This window comes from Micropterus dolomieu, linkage group LG06 (assembly GCF_021292245.1).
Source record: "Micropterus dolomieu isolate WLL.071019.BEF.003 ecotype Adirondacks linkage group LG06, ASM2129224v1, whole genome shotgun sequence".
Classification (NCBI taxonomy): Eukaryota; Metazoa; Chordata; class Actinopteri; order Centrarchiformes; family Centrarchidae; genus Micropterus; species Micropterus dolomieu.
In genome coordinates, this window is record NC_060155.1 from 23,551,048 (window position 1) to 23,576,258 (window position 25,211).

At 41.7% G+C, this 25,211-nt stretch overlaps 1 protein-coding gene across 1 annotated transcript; it reads right to left on the reverse strand.

The window, feature by feature from the left end:
* Nucleotides 1-358: 358 nt before the first annotated feature.
* acin1a (apoptotic chromatin condensation inducer 1a) lies at nucleotides 359-25,159 on the reverse strand. The gene is made up of 18 exons (XM_046051344.1): nucleotides 24,972-25,159; nucleotides 23,326-23,391; nucleotides 21,089-21,200; nucleotides 20,925-20,980; nucleotides 17,705-20,722; nucleotides 17,061-17,216; nucleotides 16,453-16,538; nucleotides 11,024-11,081; nucleotides 8,942-8,981; nucleotides 8,522-8,664; nucleotides 6,466-6,609; nucleotides 6,145-6,340; nucleotides 5,775-5,920; nucleotides 2,866-2,973; nucleotides 2,640-2,747; nucleotides 2,244-2,553; nucleotides 1,816-1,916; nucleotides 359-1,693 (listed from the first exon to the last, which is right to left on the reverse strand). Exons 1-18 carry the CDS (start codon nucleotides 25,107-25,109, stop codon nucleotides 1,352-1,354), a joined length of 5,328 nt encoding a protein of 1,775 aa, XP_045907300.1. The 5' UTR covers nucleotides 25,110-25,159; the 3' UTR covers nucleotides 359-1,351.
* Nucleotides 25,160-25,211: the final 52 nt, after the last annotated feature.

Consider the following 25,211-nt stretch of genomic DNA (forward strand, 5'->3'; position numbering starts at 1 on the left):
GTCATGGCACAGAGGAAAGGGGAATTGTCAAATAGAGAGAAAATAGAGGTTGGTGGCAGATCAGTGTATCTTTACTAAAGCATACTTTTCTTTTATATTCTTAAGATTTAACTTGACTGCCTAAAAGTATTCCTCTTGTGCCAAATGCCATGACTGACCTGGGCCACAATGTGGTATGAGTGACCCCTTGTGGATTCTAAGTGTAACTGCAGATTTAACAAGTAGGACATGTACTTCGCTTGAACAGAGCTATTCCCACAAACTAGTGAGAAGTTACATTTTTGATCAGTCATCACCCCCGAGAAATACACTACAAACCACATTAGCCAGGGGAATGGAAAAGAAACGTCACAAAAAGTTCAAATTCAATTTTTATTATTTGTACATTCACCACTGATAGGCGTACTCAAAGAAGAAATAAAAAACAAACAAAAAAACATTGGTACTAAAATGATAAAATAATGATTAAAAAACAATATTAAAATCATTGGTGAGAAAACATATAATGCAACCTCCCCTCTTGTGCCTGTATCGACACTACAGGAAGAGAACGGGAGGAAGAGTAAAGGAAGGAGAAAAAAGAGGATCGATAAGGACATAATCATAACTCGTGTCAGGTGTGACATAGATTCTCCTCCACAGAGAATTGTCTCATCTCTTAACTAAATAGAGGGAGAGAGGAACACTGCAACAGCCTTAGTAGTTATTCCACACCTGTCCAAAAATACCCCCGAGCTGCCCTATTTAAAGACTTGATTTTGAGTAATCTTATATGTCTGTACAAAATGCCAAACACACCTATTCCAATATTTTTATATTTTTGCAAGCCTCTGCACAGAGGCCGAGTTTTCTCTTTAGGCAGGACTGGCGAGGAGAGCCTTGGACTACATGCATCAACAAAAGGATTCCTCATCCAAATTGCGTTGTGTTGTTAAACACTGAGTCGACGACAACTGATTGCAAATCATAATTGGCACCTATGTTTAGGGGAAAATGGGGAACATTGGGGGAAATTATTAAAATTACCCAGCGCGCCATACTGTTGTGCCGTCAAGACAAGACAAAAAAACAACAAAAAAAAACCCAACAGGCACAATGTATAAAGAAAATATATTAAACCTTGATAGGAGCGAGACGTACAGCACTCTGGGGAAACAACACTGCATAAAATCATGGTCCCCTTCAAGCATGACTGTGTCGGCCTAGATGTGCTTTAAAAAAGGTGACAATTTGAGAGATGGCGATGACATCAGTTGGTCCTCTGTTGGGTCTTAGTTTTAACAAAGTACATGTAGTGAAAGGCAAATGGAAGAGGGTGGTCTCTGGGACAGTTCCATCAGTCGATCGGCCATTAACGCCGCCTTTCTCGCGGGTCGCTGCGGCTGCGGGAGCGTCTGCCCCCGCCTGTCCCGCTGCCCCCCGGCCTACGGTAGCCATCCCTGCGTTTGTCGTTCTCCCTCTCCCTCTCTCTCTCCCTGTCTCTGTCTCTACCTCGGTCTCTGTCTCTGTCCCTCTCTCTGTCTCTGTCCTTGTCCTTCTCACCCTCACTCCGCTCTCCTGCTGTGCCGGCTGCGGCTTTCATCCTCTCCTTGCGCTCCTCTTCCCTTTTTTTCTCCTCCTCCTCTTCTTGCTCCTTCCTCCGCTTCTCACGCTCTTTCATACGCTCGGCTCTGGCAGCTTCCCGTTGAACAAACTAAAATGAAGAGAATGCATAGAAACAAGACTTAGACTTAAAGTAAAGACTTGAATTAGATAGAGGCCATGTACTTGAATTTAGCACAGAAAGCAACGAGTACAAACTGGTTTTTGCCTCACCTGTTCCTCTGAAAGTGGAAGCCAGTATATGCAAGGAGCTGCTTTCGTTTTACGGAACAGATCATCAAGCAGCTTTGCAGGGGGATCCTCAGCTGTTTTCTCTGCCAAAATAATACATACACTTAGAGCTGCAACAATTACTAAAATTTGTAATTCTCATCAATTATTTGGGCCAATTATATCTCAATTAGTTGCTTGGTTTAAAAAATGACAATGAAGGTGACACCTTCAACTGTCTTGTTATGTCTGACCAACAGTGCACAAAACTTGAATGAATCAATTATCAAACCAAAAATCAATTAGAAAATTAACTTCACATTAATCTCCATCAGTGGACTAATGGATTAATTGTTTCAGCTCTACACAGTAGTATCCAACAGTCTATTTTACCTAATGTATATAGTCCAATCCATGTCTGCATATCTTACCTTTCTTCTCAGTCTTCTTCTCCTTGCTCTTTCCCCTCTCTTTGCGTCGTCTCTCTCTGGACCGTGACCTCCGGGGACCTCCCTCCTTCTCTTCTCCGGGTTTCCCAAACTCTCTTACTTTGTCGCGATCCCACTCCCGCTCTGCTCGAGCCCTCTCCCGCCGCTCCATCTCACGCTCACGCTCGGCCCACTGGTCTCGCTCTGGGAGGAGAGAGGGCAAGCCCGATGTTCGACCACGACCGGAGCCAGGCGGCCCCTGCTCCTCTGCTCCGGGTCTGTCGGCTGTACCCAAGCCTTTGTGGAAGTCCAGCTACATAGCAGAGATATGTTAAGGCTACAGATGGCTAAGCATTGTGGGCGTAACAGAAAAACACGCTGATAACTATAAGATCTTACCTCATCCTGCTGGCAGAAGTCTACACTAAGGACTTTTGGGTTGCTCTGAGGCCATTTCACTCCATGAAGAGCTGCCCGTGTAGCGACTGCCTCCTCAGAGCTACAGTACTAAACACAGGGAGAATAGGAGAGCTCCATGAGATACAGAACCTTGCACAGGCCAAAAACAGTCTGGTTAAGAGCTGCAGTCCTCTTTTAGAAAAAATATAATTTTGTAGTAACTCACAGTGACGTAGCAGTGAGACTTGATTTTGTCAATCCAGAAGCCCTCCTCCACCAGGGTGCCAGTTCTGCCGAGCAGTTCCTTAAGCTGCCCAAGAGTGAACGGCCTCACCTGAACAAAATATTACAGAGCAAAAACTATCAAAAGACTGCTTTACACAATTAATAATAGCGTGGGCAAAAATATTAAGCATACATTGAAAACCACAATACACTAGAAGGGCACGTAGACGACGAAAGTTGATTATTAAATTTGTTGCCAACGAATTTAATAATTGATTTGTTCATGACGTCACCGGGCCGTAATGACACCGTCAGCTTAACGGACTAAAGTGAACAGTAAAGTTACTAAAACAACACAACATCAGCGCTGCAGTAACACCTTCACAACCTAAAACCTCCAAAGTGTGGGAGCATTTCACTCTTTACTCAGCCAAAAAGTTGTTAACTGCAGCATCTGCAAAGCTGAGGTTTCCTGGAAACACCGGAGCATCTGAAGAGGAGGCGTGTAATGTTGCTCTGTGGATGATGAAGACTCGTCTCGGTAAGCTAGTTAGCGAGCTAGCTTCACGTTAAAGCCGTGTTACTTCACGTTATGAGTCGTAACGTTTTCTATACAGTTTCCCTTACTGAATTTGATTGACTATGGCACTTAGAGTAGCACAAAATCATTATAAACACGTTCACATTCCAAATGTGCCCTGACTTTAAAATCATAAACGATTTACATTTATACAGTTAGCTGACGCTTTTATCCAAAGCGACTTACAATTGCTCTATATGTCAGAGGTTGCACGCCTATTGGGGTTAAGTGTCTTGATCAGGGACACACTAGTGTCTCACAGTGGATTCAAACCCAGGTCTCACACCAAAGGCATGTGTCTTATCCACTGCACCATCACCACCCCCAACGATGCATCACTCATGGCAACATTCCCAGCTGGAGAACGTGTTGCTGCCGAGTGCGCAAGATTAGACAACATTGGACAATTTCATACTTTCTAAAGAAGAGAAAACAGTTCTCCTGTCTATGCGTGAGACGGTGGCTAATCTGCCCCAAACTGCCTTTAAAAAAAAAAATAAATAAAAAAAAAATCACTGAGTTTTGTGAGTTGTTGAGTTAGGGGAATATATATAGAAGTTTTGAAACGCTGTCTACCACAAAATCGTTATTATTGACCCCCCTGTAAATTCGGCAAATGCGATGCATGGCGTCATTCCTTTCTTTGTATATAGTGTCAGTGTGTTGCAGTACTGACGTGTAAACTGCTCCGTCACTAAAGCTGCTTAGATCAGGACTTGATTTCAGTGGAACTGTCTTCTGCTGCAGCAGAAACGTTTATTAAAACATGTATTTTTGATATTTTTTGAATTTATTTTATTGTCGTGACTGTTAATTAGCACATGCCTAAAACAACCTCAAGTTTAAATTTAAAAGCTGATAGCTAAATAAGACGCACTGTGTTATTTTGAGATTCATAATCATTTTTTCACATTATCTATTATTTGTTTCAATAATCGATAGATTCATCGACTATCAAAATAGTCATTATTTGCAGCCCTATCGATGATATGCAAATCTGCAAGCGCGGCCACTATGTGTGTCTGAATACATTACCACAACTATTCAAAATAAGCTTGTGCCTAGCTGAAGCCTCGTCAAACCAGCATGTTCCCCCAGGTGTCAGGTTTACATTACCACTGATTGGAGCCGAGCCGATCGACACCTTTGACTACCGCAGAGTAATTTGACGAGAGTGAATGCCGATTGTAACCTTGTATTTGTTTTTACAGTGTGTTTGAGGTGGCTTTTATGTCATAGACACTAGGGATGGGCATTTCAAGCAAAAATACTATTTGATAGTTGATGGAAACTATTTGACCATTCTTCAAAGCCCCATCTTACCAAAATTAAATGGGAACTCCCTTAGCACATGCTACACCCTTCAGCTAAGTTTCATGAAAACCGGGTTAGTAGTTTTTCTGTAATCCTACTGACAAGTGAAACGGCACTGAAAACATAACCTACTAGGAGGTAATAAAAACAAAATAAATATTCACATAATTCAACAAAAATAAAAATTTCACATTAAATAAGACTATAAAATATTTCTACACATCTTTTAAGAACGTCACAGAAGTGGTTTAGACCTATCTTAGATGCACGTGTGTAAATAAACATACATAGTGAACTAGGAAAAAAAACAAAAAAACAATCCCAAACTGCACCACTGGTTAAGTGCAATTCAACGAAAATCCTGGTATCATTTTACATTTTCATCAACAATAAATTACCAGAAAAAGCCACAACCAAAATTGTCTTTGAAGCAAAAACCTGAAATAACTAGCAGTGCCACAGTGACAGAACTCCACAGTCATTATTAAAAACACCATACTGTCGCATCCTTTTTTCAATAGACATAGGCAGTGTTGTTTATTCTGAATCACTTCTGCGACTTCATTCTTAATCACTGAGAGCAGCTCTGTGCGGGCGGACATGATTGCGTATGCTCGGGGAAGTAGTTGTGCGTTTATACTGCTGGAAGGAATAAGCTACACTCGCCATGTTCATTATACTGACGGAATATGTGCACCAGTGCAACCTATAAGGCTCTTTTATGCATGAGGTTGTAGCTACACAGAGGAAAAACAAACTACTAATGGTTGATTTTGGTCTTTCCAAAAAGATAAGCGTTTCTTCTTTTGCAGGAGGCAAAGCAGTAAATTGAGACACAACAAGAGGCTGGGTCAGTTTAACTCCACAAACCCCAGCATTAACGTTAGATACACCATTTGTTGGTTGCTTTTCTATTTGTGCTGCAGAATGCAACCATTACAATCAGTGCACGCCATTATCAATAAATGTTAGTAATAAGTAGAGGTTGTAGGGCAGTTAGGACAGAGTTCTCTCACCAGGTTGCTGATGTGAACAATGCTGGAGACTTTGCCACGAGGTGGCGAGGGCTGCCGGGCAGTGCGAACAGGGTCATCGATTGTGATGGAAACACCGGTTTTCTGCTGGCTGATGGAGCGACGAATGAGAGTGTCGCTGGGGGTCACTAGGATGAAGAAAGAAAGAACAGTCAAAAAAGTACTTCCAAAAAATTTCATTACAACAGAAATCAAGTCCTGTTACCTACACCTTTGAAGAACATTAGATTTAAATGCAACATGTAAATACAGTATGTAGATTATTGTCTATTGTTGTGTTGTGTATAAAAAAAAAAAAAAAATCTGATTAATATAATTTGACATATAGACCGTCTGGTCATAGATCCATTACCAGTGTTGATTTCTACATCATGGCTGGTATGTGATGGAGACTGGGTTTCCATGGCTTCAGGAAATGAGGTGTCCATCTTCTCTTCATGCTCCCTTGTCTTCTCTCTGTCTCCCCGTGGGTCTTCCTCCTCCAAATCCTCATGTCTACCCCTCTTTGCCTCTTTCTGTCCATTCTCCTGACTCTCTGAGTGCACCACCTGCAAAAGAAGGAAGGCATCAACACAAGCAAATCTTGATTAAGAGATTCATGTAACCTCAGACTTTGATGGGGAGCACTTCAAACCTGCCATTCATTTAAAACAGTTAAGTGCTGTAGACCAACCTGTGTGACAGTGCGTCGAATCTGCAGGTCCTGGTCGGAGCGCTCCCTCTCTTCATCCTCAGCCCCAGAAAGGACAGCTTCCTCCGGGTGCAGGTCCACTACTGCTTCCTGACCGAGACATGGCCGAATGTCTGGGATAAGAGACTAAGGGCAAAGAACACAGATAATGGCTGCTATATTCAACAGAGAAGACAAGAGCAAGAGCATTACAAGTGTCCACAACTAGAGGTACTCCTCTAGTCCGATCAGGATTTTTTGGGCCCATCACTGATTGCTAGGGATGGGGATTGTTAATTTTTATTGATACCCTTATTGAGAATGCTTAACGATCTGATTCTTTATCGATACCACTAACAATACTCTACTATTCTTTGGTGACGGTTATTTGGTAAGGCCAGGCGACAGAGGCAAGGAAAAACTTCCTTTTAAGAGGCAGAAACCTCGAGCAGAACCATGGCTCAGGGTGGGCGGCCATCTGCCTCGACCGGTTGGGGGTGAAGAGACTACACAATATACACACAGAGGTACAGACAGTGAACAGGATCTGCTAGTCTTGATAGCAGTATCAATACGCTTGGACCTTATTGATTTTCGGGGTTTGAGAAATTTCTCAATCACTGTTTTTTTTTTTTTTAAGCCTTTTATCATGTAGCATTACACAGTACATTGCATAATTATTTAATTAGTCCTAAAAACAATGTATTAAGTATTAAAATTAACACATGATGAAGTATCATGAATCATCTCTCTGTCTTAGCAACTTCAACCATAGCAGCCTTTGCCTGGTTATTGCAAACATCTTATAGCTTAACAAATATAGCTTTCCTGTGGAATAAACTACAAAAACAGAACAAACAGCATCTTCATAAATTTACATCCAACTATAAAACTGCAACAAAACAGGCTGAAGCCAAAATATTTAGGAGATAAAGGAGCTCAGGAATCATGGGTCGATGATAAACTCTGAAGTAGTAGCTTTTTGTTCTGGAAAGCTCGGGCAGGTTCTGTGGGTTTTAGGGGGTATTGAGAGGAGTAGAGAGAGGGAGAGTGGGCTACAGAGTCAAAACTGTCATTGAGATTTAAAAATAAGGGAAATTTAAATAAATATAGGTACAATGTTAATTCTACATTACACTGTTAGTATATTGTTAATATTACTTATAGTTACTATATTCATTATAATTTCATATAGCCTAGTTTACCACTAGTATTGGCCTAATATTATTTCAGTGGGTTGTTTTCATTTATTAAAACATCTTTTACATAGGCCTACTGCTTTGCCAGAGGAGAGAGTAGCGAACACTTTAAATACGGCCTGCAGGTTTTTATTTGATTTTATAAAAGTTCAAAATACGTGAGATTAAACATTTAAACGGGAGAATACCGGGTTAGAACGGAAAAATCCGTGAGAATCCCGGGGAAAACGGGAGGGTTGACTTGAGAGGAATAGAGAGAAGAGTGGGGTAAAGTTAGGCTACATCCAAACTATAACATTTTTTAAAACCGTTTTATAATGAATATGATCTTCTCCTACCACAGCAGTGTTTTAGCTGCATATCAGAGTTGATCTCAGTCTATATTAAAATGATTGAAAACGCACACTAGCCGCCGTTCAGTTACACTGGGCATGCGCATGCCGGTATAAACATAAAGCAGATGGTCTACTCCGCAGTTACAGAAGATCTGGCGAAAGAAGAAAGTAATACAGACGAGTAACCACACCAGGTATTTTTTTTTGCACTGACCGACAACAAGGTTAAAATGTTACTGAAAGTAACACGGAAGTACAAAGCGACTGTGGCGGCAGCCTGGGAGTCGTCGCAAAGTAAAATACGGCAACACGCACAGTTGCACAAATACTGTGTTATTTACACAGTACAAAATATTTTAATAAAAATACTGAAACTAAAAAGCTGTAAGTTGCATCGTGTTTATGCTTTGCATGACAGATAAGACCGAATCAGAAAGCCAAATGTGAGTGTCCGCGTCATCGTTTCATGAAGTCTTAAAGGACTGCTAGCTAGCATTCAAAACTGTTTTACTATGCTGCAAATACCTTGAGTGAATCTGTGGTGATGCTGATGGAAGGTTTCTTGGCAGTGACAGCTGTGCTGGAGCCCCACCTCCTCTTGCGACCGGCTGCGGCCCCAGACTCCTGCTCGCCCTCTACACTGCCAGTGCCTGGGGATGATTTACTGCCTGTTGAGAAAGAGAAAAAGAACACAAATGAAATCCTCATGCACCTGGCATCCGCAGTATAATACATACAAGACATCAACAATCCATGCCCACGGTCTTCTGGCCACATATATTTGATATATAGATGATCGTCATCATGCAATCTACATTTAAAATTTGTTCCCACGCTTTGGAGTAAGATTTCCATTAATATACATTAAAAATAATCAAAAACCAACACTAACGATCGGCTATAAATGCTGGTAAAGAGGACAGCAAATTGGGAGGGTGTACTCACTGCTGAGAGAGATCTTACGCGCTGAGAAGGCCTTTGGTGTCTGAAACACAAGAAGATAAAAACCCAGGATGCATGGGAGAGGTGAGAGGCAGACACCAAGGGTGGAGACAAATGGTTAAGGACAGGTTAAAGGACAAGTGGAACAAGGAAGGGGGACAAGTAGGGACTTAGAGAGTGAATGATAGAAACTGCTGTGTAAAGTCTTTATCAAGTTCGGTCTACTGAAAGGCACGGAGCTTGTTTTTGTACTGTACTGGTAAGTAACTGCATGCCATTCATAATTATTTGATAATCTACCCATTTAGATTATTTAATTAATTTAACTTGCATTTGAAGAGTTAAATGTAGTTGCAGTCTCTATCATACAAACAAGGATCTGGTGGAAATACTGCAGTTTAAATCCCAGAGTTAAAACACAGACTAAATAGAAACACAATAACTCAAATTTGTTTCACATAAGTGAAAGTCAACGAAGATTAAAGATTGTAAAACATTTTTGAACCATGTTGATTAAACTGCAGTAGCCACAAATATGATAAAACAATTTTAATGCTGCAACTCCCAGCAAAGACTACAGAGTGTATCACTGGAAACTAAGCATTTTCAAAATAACTAAGAAATATAGCATTGAGTAAACGTCTACTTATTCCCTGGTACCACTGACACCTGATCCTTACTGGTTTGGATATGGCCCAATCACGACTGCATGTACTGTATCTAGGCAACAAGGGTCCAATCAAAGGTGGCTGAGATGTTTGGACGGAAATCTGATAGCTGGTTGGCTGGCATGATGGATTCAATAGTTCATTGGGGCTTTGAAATGCTTTTAGCCCAAGCATTCATCCTCAGGTGTTTTGGGCATTAGTCCATTTAAAAATGTGGCAGGCTCGTATAACAGACAGAAACAATGAGTCCCATGAGTTGGAGACCAGATGTTGTATGTTGTCAACAGTCACTGTGCACACAAATCCAGGATTTTGATTTTTATGTTCAGTTGTGTTTGGGGCGCAGTAAGTTCATACTGAGAGTCACAAAGCATAAAAAAAATCTGGCAATGGCTGTTGTAGAAAGGGACTCAAATGTCCTTCTTCAGTTCAAATAAAAACTGTCAAGCCCACTGAGTCCAGATGAAAGCAATAGCCTCTTTGAAAACTCATTAGCATCCAATAAAGGTATTTGCTGGAGAAATCTGTATCCCATTCCAAGAGATTAACAAAATCCCAAATGTCCTTTTGTCAAGCATGTTACAGTTCACCAACAACATTAAAAGGCATGTCCATAATATCCCACATTTCTTTGCAAGTGGGTTTAAAATGTCTCAAAGTGAAACAACCTGAAAACTACTTGGTTGCTGAGAGGGTTTCACGGCAGTCTTGACTTGATGTAAGCACACATCCTTGCTTGTCTCTTCTCCATGTTGATTTTAATGGCACATGGCCAGATTAGTGCATAAAAGGCTGAGAGAGGTGGGCCACATTGACTAGCCAACCCCTTCTTTGAATCTTCTGGTCCAATCAATAGCTCTTGCAAGACATATCCATGAAAATGAGGCAGCCTTTGTTGCCAGGGGTGTCCCTCTGCAGTGTAGCCTTGGGGGCTTATCTGTGGTGAACTCTGGATTCTTGGGGACAGTGGAACAGGTGCAGCAGTAGCAGTAGTAGTAGAAGTAGTGGCAGAGGTAGTATGCAGGTACCAATAGGGGCAATGGAAGAGGCATGAGCACCTTTATAACAAAGCAATCATTTGGGGTTTAAACATCAGCCACAGTGAGAAAATACCCTTGCTGTTTCTGCCTATGACAGTGCCAACAAAAGGTTTTACAAACAGCCAAATTAAAAAATGAAATTTCCTACACACATTCTACCACTTGTGGAAAGGGCTCATTAAGTAATCTGTGGAAATATTTTTAAATGTATATAACAGATTTCCAACAAAGACTATAGACATATAAAAAATGACCTATAATGTAATATATCCAGGTTAATAAAAACTATAAAAGTTCAAATGAGTCCGTCCATCCAAGTCCTCAGCAACCAACAGCTTTAAGGACCAAGATGATTCATGGTTCTTCTGGTGCCTTACCTCCTCGCTGGTCTCTGGAAGCTTCTCTGGCTCTGCCATGGCAGTCTCCTTCACCTGCCTGCGTAATGTTAAAAATACACATCATCAGGAAAAAGAGGGAACAGATGAGCAAACCATTAGGACGGAGAAAAAAATCTTTAAATAAATGTTTAAATTAGGTAATAAAAAAATGTATCAAGGCTAAAAAAAATGTAACAGCATAAATGCAAAGTTCAATAGAAGCAATGAATCATCAATGAATATTAAGAGAGCTCTATGAATAATTAAAACTTTCATATAATTACAAACCCTCTCAAAATATGGGTATTTATATAAAAACATTATGGAGTGCCTTGGTAACTGTCAGGAATTACATGAAGCACATGTAATCTGTAGCTAAATAGGCTAAACATTAAATTTTCTTAAACTAACTAACATGTAAGATACTATGAACACATATCATTTTTAAACTTAAAAAAAAAGGCAGCACTGAAACACATTTAAATAAATCTCAGCAGTTGAATCTACTCCACCGACATTCACAAACAGCAGCGAGGCCATGCCAAAATAACTGCGCCTGAAACGCATCTCACACAGTCACTTTGTCATTTCACAAATACGTTGCTCTTAATTTTTTTAATGTGGTCAAAGAACTGAGCCGAGGAGAAGAGTCACTAAATGCAGAGACACCGCAGTCCTCCTCCAGGCGTGCCGAGTCCGTTCACACCGAACCAAACGCTCAACCACAGTGACACCATATCCGACAAAGAAACGCGCCTCGGGGGGGTCATGTCATCCCTTTGCGCGCACACGTGAACACGTCCGCTCATTTCGACTGAACATTAAGTTGGAGGAACTTCACAGCAAATATAAACTGTGCTCGGTAAAAACGCTGCATTCAGACTGCGACTGCTGCTAAAACGACTGCGTCGCAACGAGCCACCTCTCTCCCCATCCTCCTACCTTCCTCTCACCGGAGACTACTCCTCTCTGAATGCATTCATGTCCGTACCGGGTGTCAACCAAAACCTGCGGCGGACAAACCCTCGCCTGCTGTTTAGCTGAGCGGCTGTTTGAGGAAAACCACAGGCCGGCATCGGCAGCTAAAGCCATCGATGGAGCACAGCCATGTTGCAACGAATGGGGGGGGGAAGAAAAAATAATAAAAGGACCCGCATCCTCACAGCCACACCGGCTTCAAGGCAGGCTCATCAATCGCCTGATGAGAAATTCAGCACACGACATTTCTTGACGTCGCTGTTTGTACTCACATTCACAAGCAGACCGATTCCCTGGCTCTGGGAGTGGGAGTATATGATCTGATGGCAATGATCAAGTGAGCTTACAAAACAACACTGGACAACATACAAATGGCCACAGAATCAGCACAACACTGCTTTCATTAGAGAAAGATAAATAAACTGTGACTTCACTACCAATGAGTTTTTAATATTTCATTATTTATGAAATAATGTAAAAAGTGTCTTCAGCCAGAGGAATTTTACAGCAATATTGCAGACTTTTTTTGCACTGATTTTCATATTCCACCTGTGTCCTTTGGGAGCACCAGAGATGTTCAGTGGAGCTGAGGTCTGGTGATTATTAAAGGGAAGCACTGCCTGATTTTTCATATTTGATAAGCCTGGCATAGCTTTAATGCACATTTATAGTCACTGTCCTGTTATAAAATTAAGACTCACAGTCACAACCAATAACTTATGCAGAATAAATTGGTATTTCTATTTGGTCAATGTGGAGTTGATCCAACAGTTGAAGTCAAAAATTTACAAGTCATTAAAACTCATTTTTTAACCACAACAAATTATAGTTTGTTTCCCAACAATTGTTTACAGACTCACTACATCACCCTTCCAGTGGGCCAGAGGTTTATGTACACAAAGTTGCCTTTAAACAGTTTGGGGAAACATGGCTTTAGAAGCGTCAGATAAACTAATTGACATCATTTAAATCAATTGGAGGTGCACCTCACCATGGGCAAAAATAAAAATAAATCAGCCACAACAAAAATAATTGTGGAATTCTATAAGTCTGGTTCATGCTTGGGAGCAATTTCCAAATGCCTGACGGGTTCTGTCTCCTAGAGATGAACATACTTTTGCCCGAAAAGTGCAAATCTAACCCACAACAACATCAAAGGACCTTGTGAAGCTTCTGGAGGAAACAGGTGTCAAATTCTCATTACATTTAGCTGATGCTTTTATCCCAAGCAACTTATAATTGCTATATATGTCAGAGGTTGCACACCTCTGGAGCAACTAGGGGTTCAGTGTCTTACTCAGGGACACATTGGTGGACGTGTCACAGTGGGGAATTGAGCTCCAAAGGCATGCTTCTAATCCACTACTCTACCACCCCTTATCCGCAATAAACAAGTCATACATCGACATAATCTGAAAGGCCCAACAAAGAAGAAGCCACTTCTCCAAAACCACCATAAAAAAGCCAGACTATGGTTTGCAACTGCACATGGGGACAAGGAAATGATGAAACAAACATCAGTTCAAGCATCATGTTGTGAAGGCGCTTTGCTGCAAGAGGAACTGGTGCACAAAATAAATGGCATCATGAGGAAGAAAAACTATGGATATATTAAAGCAGAATTTCAAGACATCAGCCAGGAAGGTAAAACTTGGTGGCAAATGGGTCTTCCAAATGGACAATGACCCCAAGCAAACTTCCAAAGTTGTTGTGGCAAAATGGCTGATGGACAACAAAATCAAGGTAATTAAGTGGCCAACACAAAGCCCTGAAATCACTTCATGTCAAGGATTTACAAGAGAAATCTGACAAAGAAATGTCAATCAGCACGTGTTTCCATTAACTGGTCCTATAAGAATATTGTCCAATGTCCAAGAATACTGAGGCCACCCATAAATTTTCTTTAACTGATCAAGGAATTTCATTACACCTTCCCATCGAAAAAAATGTGGTTAATTTATTGAATCAATTTGTTCCCTCTGTGCACATGCAGAATTAGATTTTTTTTAATGTAAAATGTTTCGGTATGTCTGGTGGAGTGGAAGTATCAAAACAGTGAGTGGAACAAATACTCAGAGGAGACGCAGAGGAAGGTCCTGCAGGGTCATTGTTTGTCAGGAACATTTCTTTTCAATTAGTCTTTTAAAACTGGCCTTTTGTGACATTTCCAGTGAGTTTTTGGTGTAGGGCTGCAAGATTAATCTAATCGCAATGTCCTTATGTGCGATTACATATCCGCAAAAAATGTGTGATTTAAGCAGCAAAAATGAGCCGGTGTTGCTCTGTGAAAGACAGTTACGTTTCAGTAACGTTGCGTGTCGGCGGTAAGACAGAAGAAAACGGATTAGATAAAGAAGGTTTGGCTTTGGATTGCTGGCCAGTTAATGTTAGTTGTATTCCTGCCTTTTGTTTTGCAACTTTTGTTTTAGGGAACGTCTGATGAGCTTGCTGTTAACCCCCTCCCTGCGTTACCTACGACCTACCTACGTAACACGTAGGTATCTGCTGCGCGCTGCCACGTGTGAGAGAGGACAACAAACAGCAGTGTCAGCTGCTGAGCCATTCATCATGAACTTTGGCTTTAAAAGTTCATACAACAAGGCCCAAACAAAGAAGCGCTGAACGCAAAATAGGTTAGTATCCTGAGGTTAGTGAACATGTTTAGCTCAGCACTGGCCATCTAACGTTAGCTTGCTTCTTGCTTTAGCTACGACCTACGGGAGGTTAACTGCGACATTTACATCCCGCTGTCTGCCATCACGTTAATTATTACCGTTGGCTGCAAACAGGTTACAGATTTATTCAGTTAATGTTACATTGGTTTGAGAGTCTGGAGAATGTGTTGACTTACAGTAGTTTATAAGCGGTCATTAATTGGATTGCACATTACATGGTTGCGCTCTGTGAAAAAGAGGTTACAGGTTTATTGTTGATCATGCAACATTACAGTTTTATTTAGTTATAACCTTACACTGGTTTAAGAGTTTGGGGGATGTGTTGACTTACAGTAGTTTATAAGCTGTCATTAGTTGTAGATGCATTGTACATTAGGCTATATTGCTGTGGTCTGTAAGTGAAAAACAGGTTACAGTTATAGAATCCCTTATAGCTATGCAGTGTTATAAGCAACCTGGATTGAACACAGCAGGTGATACAACATTCATGATAAGCACAAGAGACTTGACTTGGACTCTTTCTCAGAGACTTGTGAGCATCTCTGTATTGAACAATATGATTATTGACAAGTTAGTACTTAGCATTAACAAATTAGAGACCAATATAGATAATTTTGCTAGCACACGTATAATATAAAAATAATAAAAACAACCCACAGAAATGAAACAGCTGTAACTGAATTTAATATTCAACTAGTGGTAAAATAGTATACTATTAGATGAAATTATAATGAATATAGTAATTAATATATTAACATTATACTAACAGTATGCTATTAACTGAACATTATACTCTTTATTTAATGTTATGTTAATATTATACTAATACAATCATTTACACTAGTTCCTCCTCCAGGTTGTGGATAGAGCCTCTATCCATTATCCATGTATTTAGATCCAGGATGCCAGTGTGCCAATATTTGCTCCTTTTAGCAGTCTCCTCCTGAGAGCAACACATACCCCTTCTTTTTTACATCTGTTTTACAAAAGTTAGTATAAATATTGTTTAACTTTGTTCAAGTTGAGAAAAATACATTTCAAAATGTCAGTATTTTGTGCATTTTCCTTGACAATCAAGCAAGTAGACTCATAGTACCCTTTGTTCCATTATAATCAAATCACAATATTGTCCACAATGACAATATGTCTTTTTCTCCAAATCGTGCAGCCCTATTTTGGTGGAAAATTATATTATGTGCATGACAACTAGAGGAGGTATATTGGAATGAAAACCTCCTTTACTAACAAGTGAGAGTACAAAAATTGATTTAACAACCACAAAATCAAATTTGTTTCCTTAGCTTAAACAACCACTCTTTGAACAGTCTTGCATGTGATATCAAGCTGCCAGAAAGAAATATTCATTAGTGTTTAATTTTTCCCTTATAAAAAGGGATGGATCTAGTATTTTTTATTGCTAGATATGGTCTTTAAATACGTCTTTAAATAAATAATCTGTTATAGGAAGGGGCTGGACCAACAACAGTGATCAATCTAATGCAGACCACTCAGGATGGGTGTGAAAATACTATAAACCAAATGACTTTTGACAAAACTAAACCATCTTTCATGAAACTGCAATTTAACACTAGAAACCCCACTTTAAACTTGTAGTATGTGTCATAGTATCTATACAGTAGATGTCCAATAGAGCTTGACTGTTCACAGCCTGCAGTATTATAAGGGAACATATTCACTCACCTATATATGCACATCTGACACACAAACAGACATTGTATAAGATGTGTTTCAAAACACCAAGACTTAAAAGCAGACCTTTGTTTGTCCTTTCCCTCCTCTCCCTCGCTGTCCTTTCTCTTCCTTTGTGTCTCCTCTCTGATCGGTGCTTCAGAGAACGGTTTCTGGGGATTTAAAAGGACAGGAAATTAAATAAGATGGAAAGAATATAGTGTATGTCAAAGTTTTTCAATTAGTTAAGCTCAAGAGAGAACATCTGAGTCTGAAAAGTGAAGCCAATGTGTTAGTGCCTTAAACCTGCAACCGTTCTGATGGTGCTTTCAGGCCAAAAGTGAAGCAAGTGTTTGGAGCGGTGTGTTTACATACAAAGTCAATGCAAAGACGCGTGGATTTTGTTCAAATCCAAGACGGCGATGGCCAAAATGCCAAACTCGAGGCTTCAAAATGGTAGCCCACAAACTAATGGCTGACATCCCAGTGACCATGTCCATGTCTTTTATACAGTCTATGGTTATGATATTACCACTAAAGGAAAAATAATTACCAGATACAAAGCCATGATGAGATTTGTCTGTAACACAACTTGATCTTAGGTAAATTGGTTAAGTTTCAGGTACGATGTGGATTTATATAGTTGCCATAGATGTTAAAAAAATTGGTTTTGTGTCAACTTATGACCAACTGACCTTGATGTGACTGTCTCCATCAGCAGTTTTGTTACTCTTCTCTACAGACACCTCTCTTTTGCAAGGGGAGGCTTTTGGAGTTTCCTTTGAAGCCTCAGCCTGAGCCTCTAATGTCACCTTCTGCTGTGGAGAAGAATCTCTGTCATGTTTCCCTTCCTAAAAGAGACAGACGACAGAGCAACATTTTAGGCACAAATTTATTTATTTATTTTTTAAAATAAAATATACTTTGATACAAACAGCGATTAGTATGCATCAACAGTGGCCTTTGCATTTAGACATATGGATGAAAGAGGTCTTCGGACATGTAGCCACCAATAGCAGTATGAATGCAAAGACTGCACCAACATTAGTTTATCTCAGCAAATCAATGTAGTAGACGGCAGTGGGGCGACTGTTGTCTTAAAGCCATCTTGAGTGACTTTAAACAAATATTGATAAGTAAGGCATTACTATGCAAAGCTGACTGCCATGGTGGTTAAAACGTCTGAGGCAAGGGCCTGTCACAAGTGAATATATGTTCCTGTAACACTGCAATGCCTTCAAAGACGCTGTTCCTGTTAGAAAGAAAATGCTTCTTGCCTGTAAGTTTACAGGCAATGTATGTCAGGGACAGAGAGAGGGATTTCTTTCAGACCACTTACCCTTCTACCTCTTGAAGTGGAGGTTTTCTCAAGAGAGGATGTAGATGAGCTAGAGGACCGAGATGATGAGGACCCAGAGTCCGATTCTGAGGAAGAGGAATCATTAGACGATGATCTTTGTCGTGCTTGTTTTTCTTCCTTGTTTGCATCTCTTGCTCTCTGCTTTGCAGTATCCACAGGCCTTGAAGGGCCCTTACTTTCACCCACTTCTTCTGCTTTTCTGGTGGATTCCTTGGCAGCCTTTTCCATCTTCACTGAATCTGCTTTTTCTTTGTTCTCGGATATGAGGCTTGTGGTCCCTTCTTTTTTGGGACTCTTGACTAGTGTGGTATTAACACTGGGCTGGATCCCCACTGCTCCAGGTGGCCCAGCAACAACCTCCTGTTCAGTGTAGGGGTGGATTCCTTCCTGCTGTCGTTCCCCGACATTGGCAGAGGAGGAGACAGGTGAAGCCTGAGGCTGGGGGGTATCAGAGAAGTTACGGGGCCGCTTGATAACCATAGAAGTGGAGGAAGATTGCGGTTGAAGTGGGGTGTCCCTTAAGAACCGGAACTTCTTGAATGAGGACTGAGGCGACAGAGGTGTCGGTGACACGGGTGCACCGGATTCTGCTGCTTCACTCCGGGACATTGGAGCACGGACGTCTTCCTGCTCTCCTGCCTCAGTCGATGACTTTCTACCTGGTCCTGTGGAGAGGGGGGGAGGAGTGGGCAGGGGGGTGAGACCAATCTCACGGCCACGTTTGGATGGAGGGAGGTGACTCTCCCTCTCCTTTTCAGCCATCCTAGCTCTCTCTTTTTCCTGTTCCTCCTTTTCTTTCTGAATGGCTTTCTCTTTCTCTAACCTCTCACGTTCGAGAGCCCTCTCCTTCTCCTTCCTTTCCTTCTCCAAGGCTCTCTCCCTTTCAAGTTTCTCCTGCTCTAGAGCTTTCTCCCTCTCCAGCCTCTCCTTTCTCTCTTTCTCGGCTCTTTCCTTCTCCATCCTCTCCTGTTTCAGAGCTGCCTCTCTCTCCACCCTCTGTTTTTCCTCCCTCTCTCGTTCCAAGGCCTTTTCCTTCTCTAACCTCTGCTGCTCCAATGCTTTCTCCCTCTGAATTCTCTCCTTTTCCTTCCTCTCAAGCTCTAACCTCTCTTGCTCGAGGGCTTTCTCCCTCTCCAACCTTTCTTGCTCTAGAACTTTTTCTCTCTCGATTCTCTCTTTCTCTAAGGCTTCCTCTCTCTCGATTCTCTCTTTCTCTAAGGCTTTCTCTCTCTCGATTCTCTCTTTCTCTAAGGCTTTCTCTCTCTCGATTCTCTCTTTCGCTAAGGCTTTCTCTCTCTCGATTCTCTCTCGCTCTATGGCTTTCTCTCTCTCGATTCTCTCTCGCTCTATGGCTTTCTCTTTCTCAATTCTCTCTTGCTCTAAGGCTCTCTCAATTCTCTCTCGCTCTATGGCTTTCTCTTTCTCTAGTCTCTCTTGTTCCAGGGCTCTCTCTCTTTCTAGCCTCTCTTGCGCCAAAGCTTTCTCCTTCGCTATTCTCTCTTGCTCTAAGGCTTTCTCCTTCTCTAACCTTTCCCTTTCCTGCTCCAAAGCCTTTTCTCTTTCGACCCTCTCCTTCTCCTTCCTCTCAGCCTCCAAAGCTCTTTCCCTCTCTAACCTCTCTTGCTCAAGAGCCCTCTCTTTCTCCTTCCTTTCCTGCTCCAAAGCCTTGGCTCTTTCTAGTTCCATCGCTTTCTCCATTTCTTCTCTTTCTCGCTTCTCTCTCTCCTCTTTTTCTCTCTGCAGACGTTCTTGCTCCAGTGCTCTCTGTCTTTCAAGTTCCTTCTGCCTCTCAAGCTCCAGGGCCCTCTCTTTTGCTAAGGCTTGCTCTCGTTCTTCCCTCTCTTTAGCCAAAGCTAGCTCCTTCTCCTGCCTTTCTCGTTCTAGAGCAAGTTCCCTCTCCCGCTGCAAAGCCTTTTCTTTTTCTTCTCTCTCTAAGGCCTGCTGTCTTTCAATTCTCTCTTTCTCCAGAGCTCTCTCTCTTTCCTCTCTCTCCAGTGCAAGAGCCCTTTCCCGCTCTTCCTCCAATGCTCGTTCTTGCTCAAGTCTCCTCTGCTTCTCTTGCCTTTCCAGCTCAAGTGCCTTTTCTCTTTCTACCTCAGCGTCTCTCTCTCTGTCCCTATCTTCTGTTGCAGTGGCCTTGAGCACACTCACAGGTACTTGAATATGGGACGAATGTGCTCCTGCGACACCCTGGTTGGTGCCTGGAATCATGGGAAATGGCACGTGGCCTGCAGTGTTGGCAGTGTGAGTGATGGCAGACACCAGACCCTCTGGAGGCCCTCTGCCAGGAAATGATGTAGCCGAAGGTGAACTGCTGTCCTGCCTATTGCCTTCCCCATTGCCCCCATGCCAACCTGCACCAGAAAAAGCACCTTCTGATGCCATCTTACGTGCCAGAAGTGTGAGCGGGCCAGGTTTGCGCTCAGCATGTCCACTCCTCTGTGGCTCTGGACTGCTACTGCGGCTGCCGCTGCTGGAGGAACCAGAGCTGGAGGTACTGGGTGAGCGCCTCGCTGGGGCTACATCTGGACTGGGGGGGCTCTGCTTAGGGGTGTCAGGCAATGGGAATGATAACTCTGGGGGTGGGGAGGGAGGAGGTGTTGGCTGGCGGAGTTGAGGGGACAAAAGGGAAGGCATGTGTTGCTGCTGGGGTTGACAGGATGCTCCAGACCTCTCTCTAGTTGTGGGCACTCTGGCTGGCTCTCTAAGGTTTCTCCTCCGAGCACCACTGTCCCAGTCATCATCGTCACCATCCTCCTCGCCATCCTCACTATCCTCGTCGTCGCTGTCAGCAGCGACTTCGTTTGATGCAGAACCTCTCTCTGGCCGCTGCTCACCACCAGGAACCCGCATGGCCACAGAGCCAGAAGCAGGAGGACCGGAAATGGCAGCCTCCTGGTTCCTGTTACCCTCTCCCTCATTCACTGCACCAAACAATCCCTCTGCACCAGAGGGGCCAGGTGGCTTGTGCTGCTCAGCCACAGCTGGTGTGACATCCTGATGGGGATAGAAACAAAGATGAGACTTATTTGGTCACAGCAATATGCCACTGTTCTTCCTTTCAAATAATCTGACACAATTCTTACCAGCAGGTTCCTTTCAAATGTGCAACATCTTTTGGAGTACAGAAAATCTCTGGACAAAGAGATTAGAAAATGTGACCGATTGCAATATGTAAGAAAAGAAAGTGATGTCTGACCTGGGGTTGGGGAGGGCATGAGGTACTGTTATTAACTTCTGTGTGGTCCTCTTGGTCTGTTTAGAAAAGACAAATACATAAAATCACTAAAATGTTTTGCATAATGACCCAAAATTTGTGTAGGTACTTACTTAGTTGCAGTGAAGTATTCTAATAACACTTACCATTTGTTTCATATGCTTCACGAGCCTCTCTCTCCAGACGCTGCCTTAGGAGCTCCTGTTGTTTAGCCAGATACTGCTTGATAAAGCTGTTCTGGCTCATTTCCTCACCAATCTAAAGACCAGAGAGAAAAACCTTCAAGGCCACTAGCAAATACATTCTGCAGCTAAAACAACCTGTATACAACCATATAACGTTTGGGAATATTTTTTAGACAATGTAGTTTCTGTAAGCAGTGTAAATTGGAAATGGTTTATCACAGCAGTACAACTGCTATGCATGAACAGTTGAAGCAAAATCATCCCAGAGTGCCAACTGCAGCAAGACAGCAACACAAATCCTGTTGACTTTTACTCACACAAGCATGATAAATTAGGATTATCAACACGAGGAACGTGTTTCTGTCAGTAGTAAGCACTAAATGTTTCTTCATCACCCCAATGTCAAGAGTAATTTCTGCACTGCTACTGTTATGGTAATGTAACTTTACCAGTGTTTCCCCTATATTCATTCAGGAGCGGAGGTGCGCCGCTGCTGAATTATGACCGCTGCTACTAAAATTTCCCACGATCATTACACTATACACTAATAATGGTTTCACTCGCTAACGCCTTCAAATGTTCTTCAAAGAACATCTACATGGCAGGTGCTGTCATAAGAGCAGAATAACACCTGCAAGGAATCAGGAGGTACGTAGCAAGTGTTTGATTGTCCGAGCGGCAGAAAGTGATGGTGAATGCAAGTGGAGGAAAATATTCTGGCAGTGTCAGTTACAGCGTGTCAGCTTCTCAAGACAAAGAAAAGTATGTCTGTTGTTTCCCCAACTGCTGGAACAGTGAAGCTGGTTAGTGCTTGCAAAAGCCCCCAAACCCCCCCCCCTTCAGACTGCGCAGCTGAGCAGGAAAGCTGACAGTAGACTATGACTTTTCGTTGCTATGTAACTTAACATTAGCTCAATTTAGCCTATATGAAGCTCTAGCTGCTGCATTTCATTACTGCCTACTTTGTCAAGTATTGACAACATTACAAGCTTAGACTAAACTGGTGTAGCCTACAGCTCTGTCCTGTACGCAGACTATACTAATAGTTAGTTAACTTAGGTTAAGTTAGGTGATGACTGTGGAGGTTAATAAAGCAAGTTAGGGAACTAGGCTGTTTAAGCAATGTCATAGCAATTTTTAAAATCAGCTCTGACTTGAGAAATCAACCACATATTTGGAGTTTTAACAACTATATTCCCACATAAACTCTTAAAACTACTATGTGACACAAGAACAGCAGTATTTTTCGTCCAACATTTCCACTTTTTGGCGGCAAAATGCATTCTGGGATATCTGGCGATCCGAAGTCCACTCAAGTCACCACCAATGCAGGCTCGGTAAAACGGGCGGAGCGAGAACACATCCAGGTATTTGACTGTACTTGGCTAGATGCGGACGTTTGAATTGGAACAGTACTTTGGCTGCGACTTATGACGTTTCACAAGTCCACAAGAAAACAAGTACAGACAAGAACGCAGATTGAGAACCAGCCCTAGCCTCTTTTAAGCTAATGAAGAGTAATAACTTTCCCAAAATTGATTGGTTATAGTCTCTCCCCAGACAACTTCTTTACCTTTTCTGTTTGTTGTTTATTTATAATCTTCTCTAGCTTTTCCAACTATTTGTTCACAGAGATAGTGAAAAATAATGTTCCCAAATGATGTAAAATAGCACATTTGTCATTGAAAAATTAAATTAAGTCTGGTAAAAATACTGATTCTCCAGTTCAGGAAAAGTGTTGACATACAGTGCTTAAATTAATCTGTGTCACAAAAATCCTTCAGAATTGGAGGTCCAGTTTTTATCTGTTCAGGCATGTGCCAAATAGTTCTATTATTAATTTAATAACAAAGCAGTGACAAATAGTGACAGTGACAAATATAAAATACATTACTATTATCATTATTTTAATGTGCCTCTTTTTCAGAATTAAAATTGAATAAAATTCTGAACTACTAATGAGACAAGTTTTGATATTTATTTTGGATAAATTAGTTTTATTCACATTTTAATGGAGTTCTAAAAAAATATCTTTAGAATTGATAAGTTAGTCATTAGATTAACAGCCAAATTTTAAACATAATCTGTTAAATTAATTGATTATAGATATTCATTATTTATTTATATTTAAGATGTCATTACATGTGAAAAGGCTTCAGCCATTAAAATTTAATTTAAAGCACCCATGAGACATTTACCTGTGAGTTTGGCTGCAGTCCAGCATGAGGGGTGGAGGTCCTCTGCAGATTCTCCAGCATGAGAGCCTGTTATTAAGACAACAGACGTTATTCATTTGACGTAAATAACAGGCTGGATACCAGAGTTGTTAGAGTTCGTACTGGTGCTTTTGAATGTAAATATATGGGTCATTTATAACAACCTAGTCTCTGAGTACTGTATTAAGTAATACATTTGCTTTGGCATGCCATCAATTTAGATGGGACAAACACCAGTCAGCATCACTGCTTTTAGTTCTTAATAATTTTAGGTTTGTCTTTGATGTAGCTGATAGCCGAGAGAAACTGAAAACTCACGGAGAAAAGGAAGAGGATGACATACAACAGAGTTCCCTGGTCAGAAGCAAATATGTAACACGGCATATGGGTCAATCAGACCCTTATGGGTAAAGCAAACCAGACTGCCAATAAGGAGGGCAGAGTTGCAAGCAAAGGCTGCTAGACCTAACTTTGTTTAAATTTTACACAATTTTAAGTAAACACTTTGTTTTTTTCCCCAACTATCACCAACATGACACTCACTGCCAGACATGGAGCATTTCTCCTACTATGCTGCTTGTATTTTTTCACCCTGCATGCACACACAAGGATACAAACAAAACATACTTTTTGATATGTAATGTCTTCTTCGCAGTAAAGCAAACAACACCTGATACATAATATAAACAATACTGAAAATGTGACAATTTGAGGTGCCAGTAGACCTAAACTTCCACACTTTAAAAAGGGCATGAGCTGGTAACAGACAATGTAGCAAAACGTTCTGTTATGTGTTATAACTAAACCACATGGTGTTTAGATTTCACGTGTGAGATAATCATGACATACAGCTACCTTGGGATCGTCGACGTTTAACAGGGAAATGCAAATTAAAACACTACTTGCTGGTTTAATGGCACAATGCAGCAGACAAATGGTAGATAACAGACTAACCAGTAAAAAAAGAAAAGAAAAGAAAGCCCAAACTTTCATGTCAAGGCAGATACGGTTGAATACCTGTCGCAATGTAAACAAACTGGCTCATGCAGGACATCTGGAAGCCCACGGGCCTGGGATACATTTTGAGCTAAAACTATTCCTAAATTTGGCGGCACGGCGAAATTTGCCCCGTGAAATACATTGCATTAGCGTTAAATAGACATTAGGAGTTAGCGGAGAAAACTACTAAATAACTGGTGTAACGTTAACCTCCCGGCTAAACCCATGCACATCGACTGTTGTTGGGACAGACGCCGTTAACGGTAACATACACAGCAGCAAACCAGGCCACCGCTCAAGTCACAGCGTTAGCCAGGGGAGCTAACGAGCTAACAGGACAACATCACCGCGACACACACTTTGAAATTAATAGCTAACAATTAAGTTGATCTAACTCCCGGTCTTGCAACGGTTGGCATACTTCTGCACGGCGAAAACACCACTGAACCACAGTGGTGTGCAATCAGACTCATATTTCAACTGATTAGTGGCCATTAACCTCGATAACTCTACTACGCTGCTCGGCAGTAACGATACTCAGTTGTCGGCCCTCAAGAGAGCATCAGCCCGTCTCATCGTTAACGTTAGCTCGCAGCAACCGTGGTCCGGTATTTCGCAGCAGAACTCACCCCTTTGAGTCTTTTAATGAGAGCATTCTTCTGCCCGCTTTTCGAAAGTCCTCTCTCCTCAAGAGCAGCTTTTAAATCCGCTACTCGAAGGGACTGGAGCGGTCTCCCGTCCAGGGTAACGTCTTCGAGGTCCGCCATTTTCCGTTCCTCTAGTCAGTTCCCAGCGAGAGCGACGAGCAACGCCTTCCTCCACGCAGCGTCATGCTCGACGACTTCCCCCCAATCAAATATCAAATCAAT

Excerpts from the sequence above, each read along its gene's own strand:
- acin1a (XM_046051344.1), bottom strand. The coding sequence starts at position 25,109 with ATGGCGGACCTCGAAGACGTTACCCTGGACGGGAGACCGCTCCAGTCC. Across the intron at positions 20,981-21,088 it reads TGAAGCATATGAAACAAATG|ACCAAGAGGACCACACAGAA; the intron begins GTAAGTGTTATT and ends TTTTCTAAACAG. Across the intron at positions 8,665-8,941 it reads GCGTAAGATCTCTCTCAGCA|GCAGTAAATCATCCCCAGGC; the intron begins GTGAGTACACCC and ends CTTTCTCAACAG.